This window comes from Gasterosteus aculeatus, chromosome 15 (assembly GCF_964276395.1).
Source record: "Gasterosteus aculeatus chromosome 15, fGasAcu3.hap1.1, whole genome shotgun sequence".
NCBI lineage: Eukaryota > Metazoa > Chordata > Actinopteri > Perciformes > Gasterosteidae > Gasterosteus > Gasterosteus aculeatus.
The window spans coordinates 11,605,973-11,621,093 of NC_135703.1; the positions used below are offsets into that span (position 1 = coordinate 11,605,973).

The 15,121-nt window shown below is 44.1% G+C and overlaps 1 protein-coding gene across 7 annotated transcripts; it reads left to right on the forward strand.

The window, feature by feature from the left end:
- Positions 1–292: 292 nt before the first annotated feature.
- Positions 293–13,745, forward strand: ptbp1a (polypyrimidine tract binding protein 1a). Of its 7 annotated transcripts, none has more exons than XM_040200470.2 (16): positions 293–442; positions 1,244–1,297; positions 1,412–1,442; positions 4,717–4,777; positions 4,948–5,120; positions 5,445–5,591; positions 5,716–5,886; positions 6,514–6,624; positions 6,730–6,910; positions 7,266–7,361; positions 7,505–7,662; positions 9,068–9,101; positions 10,108–10,200; positions 10,310–10,526; positions 10,635–10,712; positions 10,900–13,745. In XM_040200470.2, the coding sequence occupies exons 1-16, from the start codon at positions 435–437 to the stop codon at positions 11,030–11,032; spliced, it is 1,746 nt and encodes a 581-aa protein (XP_040056404.1). In that variant the 5' UTR covers positions 293–434; the 3' UTR covers positions 11,033–13,745. The 7 variants fall into 7 exon arrangements, with proteins under 7 accessions (XP_040056404.1, XP_040056406.1, XP_040056407.1 ...); XM_040200472.2 differs by having other exon boundaries at positions 294–442; positions 7,266–7,346; XM_040200473.2 differs by having other exon boundaries at positions 321–442; positions 1,415–1,442; positions 7,266–7,346.
- Positions 13,746–15,121: the final 1,376 nt, after the last annotated feature.

Below are 15,121 nucleotides of genomic sequence, written 5' to 3' on the forward strand. Positions count from 1 at the left end.
AGCATCTGAAGGTGTGTTTATGCAGCTGCGATCTACTGTATAATCATAAGATGGTATGAGAGCTCGAACCCCTCCGCCCTCTTCTTTAGGGGAAACTTCTTCCTTTTTTGACCACAATGGTCACTCAAAGTACGTTTTTTGTCTGAAATAAACACTCTTCACTCAAACATTCCCTGGTCGCTGCATATGATGTTCGGGAAATGTGCCACGGCCTTCTTCTCCATCTTTTTTCTTTTTTTCTTTTACCTTTTATAAAGTGATAGTCGTCTTGTCCAATCAGGGCTCGAGTAGGACCTTGTCCCCGCCTGTTTTGGGCTCTTGAAAGTGGCTCGACTAATCAGCGCGCGCCTCTGTGTGTTCAGCCATTTTGTAAGAAAATCAAGCAAGTCTGCCGCCCTACCTTCGCTTCAAACCTGCAGTTTTTTTCTTGTGCGATGGACGGGTAAGTAAAAAAGAAAAACACACTTTAGACTTATTTATTTAAGGCAAAGAGGCCACTGTGTTATCTATTTCCATGTACATGTAGCCTAATTAGAAAATATTACGCACGGGGGCTGCTTCACTTAACCGTTGGACCGGGAAAGTTTTGAACCCGTTTTTTTCCCCGATCAAAACATGCAACAGTTAGCTGGAGCTTATGCTAACTAGCTACCGCTAGCCGTCGCTAACCAAACGGTCGTTACGTCAGACGTTTAAGCGGGCAAAAGTTATAATTTTGTGTGAAATAAAATGTAACTCCAACCAAACGTTGACTGTAGTACAGCCTCCATACACTTTCTCGTAATGAGCATTGTGGAAACACCCGTGTGTTTGCTGACGCAGACCGTAGCGAGCATGGGCTAACCGCCTCGGTAACTTGGTCTCGCGGATGCCCCGAGCGCTAGCTAAAGCAACGTGTCTCATTTCCGCATTCATTTGTCTGCGGAGTGCCAGGGCCATGTTGAAGATATCTGGCCCGAGCATTGTGCTGTTGATTGAACTGCGTACTTCTATAGCGTTTTGTCCAAGCAGGGTAGGATGCACACGATCGTGTTTGTCTTGTAACTAAAAAGCGCATTTGACCGCGTTTCTTTGGCTGAATTCGACAGTTTAAAAATACTTCCAGCCCATTTCCGACGTTGCATCGAAATCACGCAACAATACGCTCGACGTATATTTGAGAAATTTGGTCGTTGTTGTTACCTGTAAATATGCCACGGGTCCACTCTAAAGTGTGCTGTTGTGTTTTGTGAATCCACCACAGCCGCCTAGACGCTGAATTGTACCCGCTGGGAACCGGCTACGTCCCTGAAATTGAGTGAGTATTTGTTTATCGTCGCACGTCTTTCCGACGCATTTACAATTACAAGGGTCGCAAATGAATATCGTTCGAATTTCCTGCGCAATAATGAAGTTTATTTCTCTTTCACAGCAGTGTCCATGACATATCAGTTGGCACAAAGGTAAGATTTTTTTATCTTCCTTTTGCAGTAATGCTTTTTAGTTTATTGATTGAACTACAAGGTGCGTGTGTGTCTAAGTAAATCGTGTATTTGGGGTAAGGTCTTCTATCAAAATAGGATAACAATTTCATTTCTTTTACATGGAAAATAACTGCGACGCACAACATGTAGTCTGTCAGCAAGAGCTTCCTCTATAATTACAGAAATGCTGTCTGAGGCAATTTCTCTTGTGTAATGAATGAGTTTTCAGTCTTTTTTTTCAGCCTGACTCCTTTTTTAAAGAGTTGCAATGCAACAGTCAGCGCATTTAGTTTGCAGATTGTGGACATTTGAGCATTCAGTTAGAATGTATTAAATGCGGCTGGGGCTTTGTTTTCCTGTCCTGTTTCTGTGCGGCAGCAGGGAAATGAAACTTCCTGCTGTTTATTGTGTGTGTGTGTTCCTGATTAACATGTTGGTCTTACGGGAATGTTAAGCAAAGCAGCTGAATCCTGCCTTGGTGCTCGAGTTAGTTAGTTTCTAGCACAGGTAGTCTGCAATCCCCAGTGAAACAGACCGGCCAAGTATTGTCTAGTGGTAATCTTCTGTGTGCATCTTTTGTCATTTAAAGTGATGTTGTGTGCTTATGCCACTGGAATAGCAGCCAGTTTGTGTGTGTTCAAACATGTTGAACCAACCGCACCGTTGTTTTTGTCAAACTGCTGATTGTTAACTTGCGTGCCCAATAGAAATGCCTGCCTACAGAGTAATCCAGGTAAGCAGCGTCTTCAGGCAGGAATGTGTATGAGGAGTAATTTGACTCAATTTAAGGCTGTAACCCTCCCTTCTCAACAGTCTTCATCGTCTTGGCCAAAGGTCTTTGTACTGTTTAAACAAGCACTCTGACAAACATGCCTGCAACAGGGACCCATCCCACTCCCCCTATTCACGTCAGTACGGTGTGTTTCAACGTTTAACAATGCACAAGAAGTCCCCATCCGTACTGAAGAATTGACGGATGTGATTCTTTATTTTTTTTTTTAAGCTTTTCTTTATTTTTTTTGTGATTTGATGTCCTGTGGTAACAATAATGCTGAGTTATGGTGCACTGCCTTGCTGGAATCTGTAATGATTCCCTCTGGACAGAGTGTCTGGCATTCCGTGGTCACATTCCAATCCCCCCCCCCCTCTGGTCCCATGGTGAGGCACCGTTCCCTGTCCCTGAAACCCCCCACCGCCCCCTCAAAGGCCGTTCACACTGAACAAACATGTCTCTACCTGTGTTCTTCCCCTTTTGTGTTTTTCCTGCAAGATGGAATTTACCTCACAGTATCAAGGTCCCTAAATGCTTTAAGAGCCCATTTTCTGCTCTTCTGTTGATTGTGGGGGGGGGGAGGTGTACGGTGCAGGGAAACTGCCCCAGTCTGTGTTAGTGAGAGGAAGCTGCTTATCGGTATCATTATATGGGCCAATAATGCGTCACCGACTCTTCACTGATGGTTACTATTCTAGTTAACATTCAGTGGAAACAAAGGATGTTGTGTTGATGCACATTTAGCAGATTTTTTGTTGGGTCTGCGTAGATTTGAAACCATTTGTGTTTCTCATTTCTCTTGGCTTTGTAAATGCTCTTTTGGGCTGCACTACACTCTCTGCCACACTCCCTATAATAGCTACTTACATTCTTCATTTGTTCCACAGTGTCCTGTTTTGTATATTATTTGATATTTCTGCTCTGTGCTGCACACTCCCTTAGCTATGTGGTTATTTTTAGAATGAGGAAGTATGGGGGACGAGGGGGAGATTGTCTTGCCTATGGAACAGTAACCATCAGTCCCCAAGAGGAAGTTTAGCCGAACCCTGGAAGCAGGCCAGCTATTGCTGTTTTTCCTGTTTGCAGTTGTCTGCTGACAGACAGACAATGTGACAATGCCCGCCTACGAGCGTTGAGTCGGGCCAGAGACTTTTTCCTTTCTCACGGCTTGCATTTGGCTGTGGCCCCAAGCAAAAAACTTTCTTTTTTACATTTTCCAACCACAATGCTTGTTGTGCCATTAGGTGTGAGTTAAATGAGTTCACTAGTCACTCTCATTGGGGAAAAACCAACAAGCTTTAAAGTTTCTTTTGCCTTGTCTGAGCCATTGCACCGCATGTAATCTTTGCTCAGTATTTGCCTGTCATGTATGCATTGCATTTATGTGTAGATTTAAAGACTTGCCAAAGTGAGGTGCCCCTGATCCCCAAGCCGAAGTTAAGTAGGCATAGGAACGTCTCTTGTTGCTCTAAGTTGATGGATTTAGATAGCAGACGGTGTTTGTGTGGGCCCCGGAGTGAGCAACTCAGCCAAACAATCTGGAAGTTCGTTTATTCTTCTGTGTACAGTGTTTAGTGCTCTCATGGCAACTAATTCTGTACCCAAAACCCCCCCCTTAAGTGTTCCAAGGCACGACTCTCACAATATTCCCGATTTCTCATTAGACTTTAGGCTTGCATAATTAAAGGCTGACTTTCGCCAGGTGGAGTGTAATGATAGCATACCTGCATGACTGGTTGTTGTTAGAGCGCTCCAGGACACTTCAACTCCCAGAGAGTCCTCGGGGCTCCGTGTGTGCTGCTGTCGCGTAACAATGTCCCTAGTCTCAGCGCGAACAGGACATTCATTGTGAAGTGCTGTAGAGCTTAGACTGCTGAGCCACTTCTTGTGACTGCTGTACTTCATCTCACACAACCACAAACTCACACACGCAGCCTTGAAACAGCGCGTTCTATCTACTAGAGCAAAAAGGCACAGACAAGACTCTTTCAGCAGACAGCCATCTAGTGTGGGCCGGGAGTATCCCCATCTTGTCCTCCGATCCAGAGGACTTGGGTGTGTTATGCTCCCTCCGAATAATGAAATATGGGTTTGATCAACTAAAAGCAGCTGTCAATTCATTTACTGCCGACTGGGTGTGATGGGCGTTATTATTTTGCACATCTTACAAAGTTCTGAATAATGTTCTCTTATTACTGTGGCTAAGGTTTGGAATTAGATTTGGGCAAACTGTTTAAAATGGTACAGGACGACATGATTATGATAAGTCGAATACTTTGCTGACGAGCCAAGTCTTTTAAGTCTGTCTAGGGAGGAAGGTGGGGTTCTTCTCGAGAGCTGGCTCAATCCTCTTTTGCTTATCATATTACTTCCTGCTTTATCGCTCAATGCATCAGTAATATGAGAGCTAGGCTCCCCACCTGGTGTGCCCTCGTTGTTGAATACACTGAAGTGAACCATTGTTTTCTCCCTTTTCTGCAGAGGGGATCCGACGAACTATTTTCTTCCTGCATATCCAACGGGCCCTATATCATGAACTCAGGTAGGGGGGGTTGCCATGGAGCGTTGAATCCTTTTTAAAAAAACATTTTTTTATTGTGCTGGTCGTTTGTGTTGGTCTGTGTTGCCATGACAATCAATCCATTATTCAAGAAGAACCAGAGCCTTCTGTTCCCTCCCTGATTGTATCTGCTTCTGTTTTTTTCCTTGCAGCCAATGGCAACGACAGCAAAAAATTCAAAGGTGACGTCCGCAGTCCTGGTGTTCCGTCACGTGTGGTCCATGTACGCAAGCTGCCCAATGACATAAACGAGGCTGAAGTTATTGGCCTGGGACTGCCCTTTGGGAAGGTCACTAATTTGCTGATGCTGAAAGGGAAAAACCAGGTAAGGACAGATATGTGTATATATGCAGGTTACCAAGCCTGTGTGACAACTTCTCTTTAGGACCAAAGCTTCCCAGCCCTCAGTCTAGACCTGAATGTTTTCACATTCCCTGGTTTAGTGAATAGGATGAGAATTCTACTTGTTTTAGATTCTTACTGGCTGTTATGTTGCAAAACCATAAAGATGATATTCGGCTAAATGTGTACGGTGATTACTACTAATGCTCATATTATTCATAACTAACTGGATTCTTTGGAATGCTTAATATACGTTGCTATAGTGTGCAACCATTTTTTAATACATTTTTATGGTCCTCCCCTGCAGGCATTCTTAGAAATGACCAGCGAGGAGTGTGCACAGACGATGGTGAGCTACTACTCTTCTGTGACCCCCGTCATCAGAAACCACCCCATTTACATGCAGTACTCGACTCATAAGGAGCTGAAGACTGACAACTCCCCCAACCAAGTGGTAAGCGTTTTCAATCTGACACACTTTCAGCAGTTTTGGTTTAAAAAAATGACGATAGCCTACAATTTGTCTCTCATTTATGACCATATACTCTTGTTAAGAAATTCCTCTCTCTGTCTCTCAGCGTGCCCAGGCAGCTCTGCAGGCGGTCAGTGCTCTGCATGGCGGTGGGATGGGAAGCATGGCCATTCCAGCAGATGTGTCTAGCATGGGAGGAGCTGGATCCCAAAGCCCTGTACTCAGGGTCATTGTGGAAAACCTCTTCTATCCCGTCACCCTGGATGTTCTGCACCAGGTACAGACCGTTTTTGGTATCTGTTTTTCTGTACATATCATGGGCCCGCCAGTGCCTTTTTAATCATAAAGGGCCACTGTGTAATAATTGGGTGGCATCAAGCTGCAAGGTTACAGATTGCTACCTACACAAATGTCTTCCAGTGTGTAAACATGTCTGTGCAACATAGTGAACTCAAAGAGGACGTGCTTTATATGGAGACAAGTATAAACGGTAACAAGAACTCAACAACTTGCTTACTGGTGATTGTACACAAAAGAGAACCTACCAGCTACTTTTTATTACTGCTAATAGATCCCCCTGAATGCACTGACTGGCCCTTTTCTTTTAAAAAACGGTTTGTAATTTGGATTCACTAGTCAGATTTTATAAAGGTAGAACATTGCTCTTTCAAAGGACTTCACTTGAAAGTAAATTGAAGTCAATTTTGATCGTTGCATTTTACTTTTACTCTGTTCATGTATGACATTCAAAGCTAAATTTCTGGTAGTGCTACACAACAAAATATCCGTGTTGGCAGTAGTGGGAGAGAATGTGCAAATGTGTTCCCTTTGTTAATCTTCATTAGTGTCAATGAAAATGTGTATGTTGTGATTTCACCTCTAATCATGTCGTCTCCCGCTTCAGATTTTCTCTAAATTCGGCACTGTGCTGAAGATCATCACATTCACTAAGAACAACCAATTCCAGGCTCTGATCCAGTATGCCGATGGCTTGACAGCTCAGCACGCTAAATTGGTAAGACTGTTACAACGAGTGCTGTGCTCCTCATGTTTCAGGCGGAGGTTGTTACCACAAGACGCCGCACAGTTCTCAAGTCTAAATCGCAAATATCTGTTTCAGTCTCTGGATGGACAGAACATCTACAATGCCTGCTGTACCCTGAGAATCAGCTTCTCAAAGCTCACCAGCCTCAATGTCAAGTACAACAACGACAAGAGCAGGGATTATACCCGTCCAGACCTCCCCACTGCAGATTCACAGACCTCCCTGGACCACCAGACCATGGCAGCTGCTGCATTTGGTAAGATTCTGGCATGGTTTGAAGCAAAGGGTACCAGCGATGTCTTAATAAAAGTAATATATTTTATATTTTCAAACTAAGGCCTCAAAGGTATTGCATTTTGTTTGCAAAGCTTACTTTTGGAGCATTGCTTTACACATGACCATGAAGTGTGTGTGTGATGTCTGGCCTGAATCAGTCACGAAAGAAAACATTTGAGGTGTTTTTTCTTCAACAAGAGCAGAGAGGGGAAGCAGAGAATTTTTAATTGTTTTTAAAGAGCATTAAATTAAGGGTCCCGAGGGGCCCTTTGGAAGAATTTGTTCTTATTTCTGTGCTACTGTATATGCTCATTTTATGTTCCTTCTTGTTCCAGCTGCTCCAGGCTTAATCTCAGCCTCTCCCTATGGTGGAGCTCATGCCTTCCCCCCAGCCTTTGCCATCCAGCAGGCATCAGGTCAGCATCCAAACTGTATGTTACCCTTTTTTACTCCACATTTAAAATGCACATTTCTGCCTGCTACATGAAGAAAACCTCCTGGATGTGAACCCAGTGTTTTCTCCTGTAGAACAATGATTAAATTCATGTCGACTGAAATATTCTGTGCCTCCTAGGGCTGTCTATGCCTGGTATGCCAGGCGCCCTGGCGTCCCTCGGTGTGGGCCACGGTGGCATGGCTGCTGCCGCGGCAGCCGCTAGCCGGCTGGGCCTGTCCGGGTTCGCTGCCCCCGGGGGCCACCATGTGTTGCTGGTCAGCAATCTGAACCCTGAGGTCAGTACCTTTTCCTAGGTGTATCCTGTTGTACCTTCTGCCTCGGTCAGTATATTGCTAAGAAAAGTTAAAATGTTACAGTGCCATTGGTTTACACCATGGACCTGGATCCATTTGTACAAGCGCTTCATTGTTTGGCACCCTGTTTCCCCCCCGGAGTAGTTTGAGTACCCATAACACTTTTTTCAAATGGAAAGGGGTCATGGTCAAACTTCCCTTCCAGGACCTTTCTGTGTTTGACCAAACCTGCTGTATCTCTGACCTACCACTTTGCTCACTGAATTTTAAGTTTATTCAAAACACTAACTTCCTTTTTTTTTTTCTTTTTTTTGAAACCTACCATTTCATATCTTCATTTTTGTCCGTTAGTTGAAATCATTCTTGAGTTGTTGGAGAGACAATATTACTTTTTTCTTTGTATATTGTAAAGAAACGCACCATGCTCTGATTTAGGATTTGGGTCATTACTAATGTAGTGTGTAAAATGTATTGGTGGGAGGAAACTTACTGTAGTTATCATGATAACTGTGCTAATTTCAAGGTCAGCCAGTAGTTGGAACAGAAACATTAAAATTTACATTCAGAGTTGACTGTTTTATTCAAATGAAACTAAATAATTAAACAAACGTAGCCTGTAATAACAAGTACATATTGTCTCTGCCTTTTTCTGTATTTCATTGTTAATCTTTTTTTCTCTTCTTTTTCTCCTAGTGTTCCCATAGTGACAGTGCATTTTAATTTAGCCAGTTCTACTGTCTGAAGCACTACATTTCTTTGTGTATACTGACCTTGTTTTTTTTTTACTTCCCTTTTCTCTCTTCTTTCTGTCCCCTCCTCTCTTTGTTTTACAAATCCCTCAACTCCTGCCAACTGACCGCACGCCCCACAACCAAATGTTCCCTCTGTCCTCCTCCCCTCTGCCACTCTTATTATTATTATTATTATTATTATTATTATTATTATTATTATTACTACTACTACTACATCACCCAACCCTCCCAAATCCATCCTTCCCAATTTGGTCACCATCTACAAACTGAAATAAAAACACAACACTCATTCCCCCCACCACACCTCCCACCCCCCTCCGAATTTGTATTTATTTATTTTATATTTTTTTGCCATCATCTGCCCCTTCCACTGACTCCACAACCTCATCCTCATCTTTCACATCCTCCTCTCTCATGCTGTTTGAATCCTCTCCTCCTCTTGTCCCCACTTCATCCTCTTCGTCCCTCATGCCTCTCCTTCCTCCATGGTACTGTGGCCTTCCTGTGGACCTCGCTGCCTGTGGCCTGCGGACATGTCCTGACTCCACTCCACTGTCCTCCGCTCCGTCTCTTTTCCCCTGTTCCCTATCCCCCTTTGGCCCCCTGCCCCGCTACTCCCCCTGCTGTCTCTAAAGAGCGTTACGCCACACTGCCTCTTTATTCTTTTCGGTACGTTATCATCCTTTCATCTCCTTTTTTTTATTACTACTGTTACCTGGCAAGGTGGGCATGTCTTGTCTCATGTTGTTGGCTTTGTTTTTAACCACTGATGGCTCGTCATCAGGCTACAGAGCAATGAAGGGTGGGAGTGTGTGTTTTAGGGGGTTTGTATGACCTGTTTTTGTTTGTTGTGGGTTTGTGTGAGGAAACTACGGTGCAAACACCACGCAAAGCTGCAGCACTTCATTTTTAACAGCATTGGTCCGCTGTCGATGGGCCACAAACACCAGTTTGGCGCTTTCATCTTCAAAGGGCACAACCACTAAGTAGAAACATTTTTGTTTGGAGATGAGGCAGGACGCCAATCTTAATTATTATGTGTTGCCCTTAGGAAGAGGATAAAAGTCGACACTTTATTTGGTTCGGCACGGTCCAATCATGGCCCATGAAATTGCAGCGGGTGCCGTATTTTCTAACTAAAGTTTTCTATGGGTGCCTTGAGTCCCCTAGCAATCGCATCCACAAAAAATGAAATGCTGCTGCTTTTTAGTAACTGCGAGTTGATACTCGTGGAATACAGATTACTTAATGTAGGTATGTGCATGTTTAGTTTATTCCTGCATGTGTCCCTACTAAGCCCTCCAGTCGGTCAAATAATCAACGTTCTCTTCACTGCACAGTGAGCCAATCGATTTAAACCCTTATTTTACTACGCTTTGATTTCCCGTCTTTGAATCACTACTCAATAACCGTTTTAGCTTTTAGCGGTATCTGTAATTGTAACCCAAGAGGGCTTACGTAGGGTTAGTTCTAGAGGGCCTATGCAGAATTGAACAGAAATTTAGTAGAATAGCCTGAAAATTATTATTACTGTTCATTTTAGTATTGGTATGAATATTGATATCTCCAATGTGAGAGTTTACATTGTTTTTGTTGCTGTGATTGGCTCTATAGCTCATGGTAAGGCTGTGTCTTTGTTGCACACATGTTGTGACCCCTTCCTCTTCCTCCCTAGGTGTGTACGGCGATGTGATGAGAGTGAAGATCCTGTTTAATAAAAAGGAGAACGCTCTGATCCAGATGTCTGATAGCACTCAGGCTCAGCTAGGTAGCTACACTCCAGCCCTGCGCATCACAATGTTTTTTTAATTTATTTTTTTGCCCCATAATACATGGTTTACGGATGTAAATAAATGAATCCTCTCAATGTTTCCCAGCTATGAGCCACCTGAATGGTCAGCGTCTCCATGGCAGGGCCATGCGTGTGACCTCATCGAAACACACCACCGTGCAGCTGCCCAGGGAGGGCCACGAGGACCAGGGTCTCACCAAGGATTACAGCAACTCACCGCTGCACCGCTTCAAGAAGCCCGGCTCCAAAAATTACTCTAACATCTTCCCGCCCTCTGCAACACTCCACCTCTCCAACATCCCGTGAGTTCAGCTGCGAGAGCCTTCTCTTCTTTCCCTCCCTCCTCAGCACCTTTGTGGATTTCATTTCTCTCAACCGAAAGTAAACCGTTTTTTCTGCTCTGCTTTCAGGCCGTCTGTAGTGGAGGAGGACCTCAAGAGGCTTTTCGCCAGCTCAGGAGCCACCGTTAAGGCCTTCAAGTTCTTTCAGTAAGTCTTGGTTACGTCACGTTTCCATTGTTTGGTTCTTATGGGTGTTTGGCTTGTTTATTGCTTAGACTGAAAAAGATGCCTTGTAGAGCAAATCTATAAATCATTCATAACGTAGCAAATGGCAAGTAACCCTGTGGGCTGCACGGTGACACTAAAAACACACTGTTCCTCCTTTTTCCAACAGGAAAGACCGCAAGATGGCCCTGATCCAGATGGGCTCGGTCGAAGAGGCAATTGAGTCTCTCATTGAGTTCCACAACCACGATCTAGGAGAGAACCACCACCTCAGAGTGTCCTTCTCAAAGTCCACCATCTGAGTGCCGTTCCTCCCTCCCTCCGAGTGTATTGCCATCTGAGTGCAAAACGCCAGCGCTGCATCTTTAATGGCTGCAGTTCTCGTGTAGAATATTGCTCCCTTCCCCATTCTTTATCATTCCCCTCAATTGGTTTGGGTGTCACATTTAAGCCATTGTGCCTCAGATCCCTGGTTCCAATTTTGGTCCTGCGAACAACCTACGTTAAAAATCTAACCGCGTTTTATTTTTACTTTGTCATTAATTGTTAATTCACCATAAAATACAAAGTATTTTAAATGAATAAGTGAACAATTATAAATATTTGCCACACAGATTGGCTGTTGGTCGGTCTTACACTTGTTTGTATTTGAGAGTCCTGCTAGCGTTCTCTGGTTCTGCGGCGTTCTCATCTGACCGAGGGCCTCAGGTACCGCGTCGCTGTGAGAGCGACTCCACGGGAGGAAGCACTTCCGTTGGGTGGTTACTTTTTCCCGTATCACTTGTCTTTTGCTTAAAAAAGTTCCTCTTGCAAGCGGTGGGTCCGGCCCGTAATGATGCAAACACCATTCACGTGCACATGGACCATGTAAACGAGCGGGTCCAAACTTGGTTGAGGAATCACAGTTCACTTGTTTCCGGTTCGGGACAGGATCTTGGCACCCAAACCAAAAAACATATTTTTCCTTCTATCGTTTAGTTCTTAAGTGGGGTCCTGGGAAGCGTGCAATGTTCTGCGGTGACGCCACGACACCGGAGGGGGAAGTAGAGGCAGCCGATGAACTGTCACTTTAGACCAAATTGCGAAAAACAAAAAATTTAAGAGAAGACACCCTCCACCACAGATGCTCACGTGGATGAATCGTATCCACAGAAGACACACTTCAGCATTCCTTTTATTGTGATAGTCATGTGGATGTATCGGTGTGTGTGTGTGCCTTTTTATGAAATGCCACTTTGACCCGGTTTGGCCAGTCAGAAACGGTTCGATACAAAGGGTTTTGTTTTGGCCCGCAGACCACCAAACAATTAATACCCCTGTATCCATTTTGATTTGATCTTCTTGTAACTACCCGCCTACTCACTTCGGCGGATCCATACCACTATATAGAGCCATTCGACAAGGATGCGTTTTTCTTACAATCTCTTTCTACAGTCCTGTGCCTTCCTTTACCCCGACCAGGTTGCCTTAAGCATCGCTGTGGCTTCATTTGGAAAAGACGTGGCTCTAGAAATGCTCATTCCTTGCGGCATGTACCAGCATTGTTAAAGGGGGGGAGGGGGGAGGGTGACAGTGGCTCATGAAAACTCCAGTTCCATCTTAACACTTGTTTTTCTAGAGATTTGTATGCATATCCCCATTATATGTACGTAGAAACTATGAATGTATGTCAGTTTAGTTGCCTAATATCCTTGCTAGCTGATGTAGCTCTGTTAGGTGGTGTTTTGTGGGAGGAGTTTGGATCTTTAGCCGGCCTTCCCGTCTTACGGCCCCCAGCCACCTTCATCTAGTCCCTTCTCAGGAGGGGCGACGGTGGGTGTGGGGTGTCATTTAACCATACGTTCATCTATACATGGACACCTATATACTCATTTATCTTTTCTTTTAATGTTAGTATTTACATGTGTATCACTGCTAAGCGTATCTGATACCTTTATGTAGCTGGGTCTGATCATTATCACAGTGCCTTGAGTTTTTAATCTGAGGCTGAATCCTTTTTTTCCGGGCCTGGTCAGTTGACTTTGTTTACCTCTTGTTCAGGTGATCTGTCTTTGCGTTCTACAAAGATGCCTTTATCCCGTTTATGTCCAGGTAATCGTACCTGTGAGAGCAGCTTGGACTGTCTAAAACGCCTAAACCCAGTGTGTGTGTGTGTGTGTGTGTGTATATAGACATATACATATATATATATATACACTTTTCTTTAAATTCAGGATTACACGGTGGGTTAGCCTCGCCCGGTCCGGGTCCACTTCCACAGCCAGGTTCTTTAGTGCACTTTTCCTCAACAACAGGTCCAAGTTGGCACCGTCACGCTGAAGTCTTAAAACGTCGTCACATTCCTGCGTGCTGCGGCACCACTTTCCACAGCCGCGACCACTGTAGTTTTGGACCAGATACAGATTCACTCTGTCTCTATTTTTGTAAAAGATTATATGCATGGTTTAACGACGCTTCATGTAGCTACAGGCGGTTGTTGCTGCAAAGGACCAAAGTATCTTCTACCCCTGCTGTTTGTAGTTTCTCAGTTTGTTTGTTTCTCAACATTTCCACAAGCACACACGCTTTGTTTCCCTTTGCTGTTTCTAAGATGCCTTGGACAAATGTCACCTGAAGTTAAAGCATGTTAGGGTATCGGTCTAGACTGTATATTGTATACTGTTTTGTTGGATTGACATTTCAAAGAGCCTACTTTGGTAGTTTGCTTTAGTACGGATACTTAAATGAAACACAGTCCTAACTGTGATGGTGTAGAAGATTATATGCCTTTATTCTCTTGTTAAAGCTTTTTGTTTCTCTTTTATATGGGGGTGGGGTTGTTGTATGACGCGGGATTGATGGTTGTATATATTCATGTTTTTGTACCACAATCATTTGGATTATATCCACTTTACGTTCAAAACATGTATATTTTGATAAAAACAATACAGACCTATTGAGCTCTACGGAGCTGTAAAAAAACAAAGACAAAAAAAACTTTTTGTAACACAAAGACATTAAAACTATTTGAACACAGGAGTGTGTCTGTATGTGACCCCCCCCCCCCCCCCCCCCCCCTCAACCCCACTGCCATTCTGGTCTTGTCTCTTGCATCTTCTGCTGCCTTCAATAAATCTTTAGTTTGTTCCTTCTTTCATCTGGCCTCATTTGGTTTCTGTCTCTTCCCCTCTGCTGCTCTGTGTCCGTTAACACTCATTTCCCCCCAGTTTCCCATCCTGTTTACTGGTGGGGAATCTTTTTACTACGTTTCCCACTTTGCACTCATCCCATCTGAAACTTGACTGACTGCTCCTCCGGGTGATCCGCTCCATCCAGCGACGCGCTCGCTCTCAAACTGCTGGTGTGAGAGCTGCTGTTCACGATCATTCTTAATATCCTACCGTCCTTTCCAGTCCACCAGCTCCGTCTTAGAGGCGGAGCTTGGTGGCTCTAAAAAAAAAAAAAAAAAAAGGCTTGAGTTTAATATTTGTATTTTGAGAGCGAAAGACAAGCATGCATATCGGACTTGCAAGTCTTTAGGTGATGCAAGTGGGAAATGAACTCTGGTCGTACCCCTGAGCCACTAGAGGGCGGTGTTGCGCTTTGAAATCAAAGGCCTCCAAGCAGAGGTGACTTTTCCTGCCACTCACACAATAGTCAATAGTTAGTGGCTTAATGTCAAGTACCTGCCTTTAGATTTCTGGCATTTTACCTATTTTATTTCTTCCCTGCAGAGGATTAACCTCTGATCTTCCTGCCTTTTTGAGAGGGGGACAAAATGAGGATAATTGAGTCCAGGGGTGTCTGTTGGTGGTGCAGGGGAGCTAGATTTAGTTGTGTAAGCCCAGCAGTTAGTGTGGTTTTAAATCCAGTGCTTCCCACTTGCAAGGCGAAGGGCTCTTGTTTCTCTTCTCGCTGTGCAGATGAAAAACATGCTTGACGGTCACAGTAAAATCTGATAAGTCTTGTATGTGCTGCCATTGTGCCTCAAAGAAGCGTGTACTCTGGAGCAGATCGCTTGTCTCAATGTTTCCCCTTTCAGGTACTGGAACAGCCTCTTCAGATAAAATGTGCTCCGGTACATTTCTGCTTTTTTTTTTCTCGAGTCTTCAGTGTATCCCTACTAGAGTCGAGGCACACCGTGGCATCAACATGACTCTTTGATGCCGCTTTGATACCTCAGACTCTTGTTTACTTGCAGCATCTTAGTATTTCACTCTGCACCGAGAGTAATTCAGAGCAGGGAGCAGTCTGCACGGAATCCTCTTTGGGATATACTGAAATGCAAAGAGATTGCATGATTGGGTGGAAGGGTAACTCAAAGTAAGCCGAGCCAAACACGGATTTGGGATGTTTTCGGGGGTTATCAAATACCAGAAGTCACTGGCACACAAAATATGTTCCTTAATGCA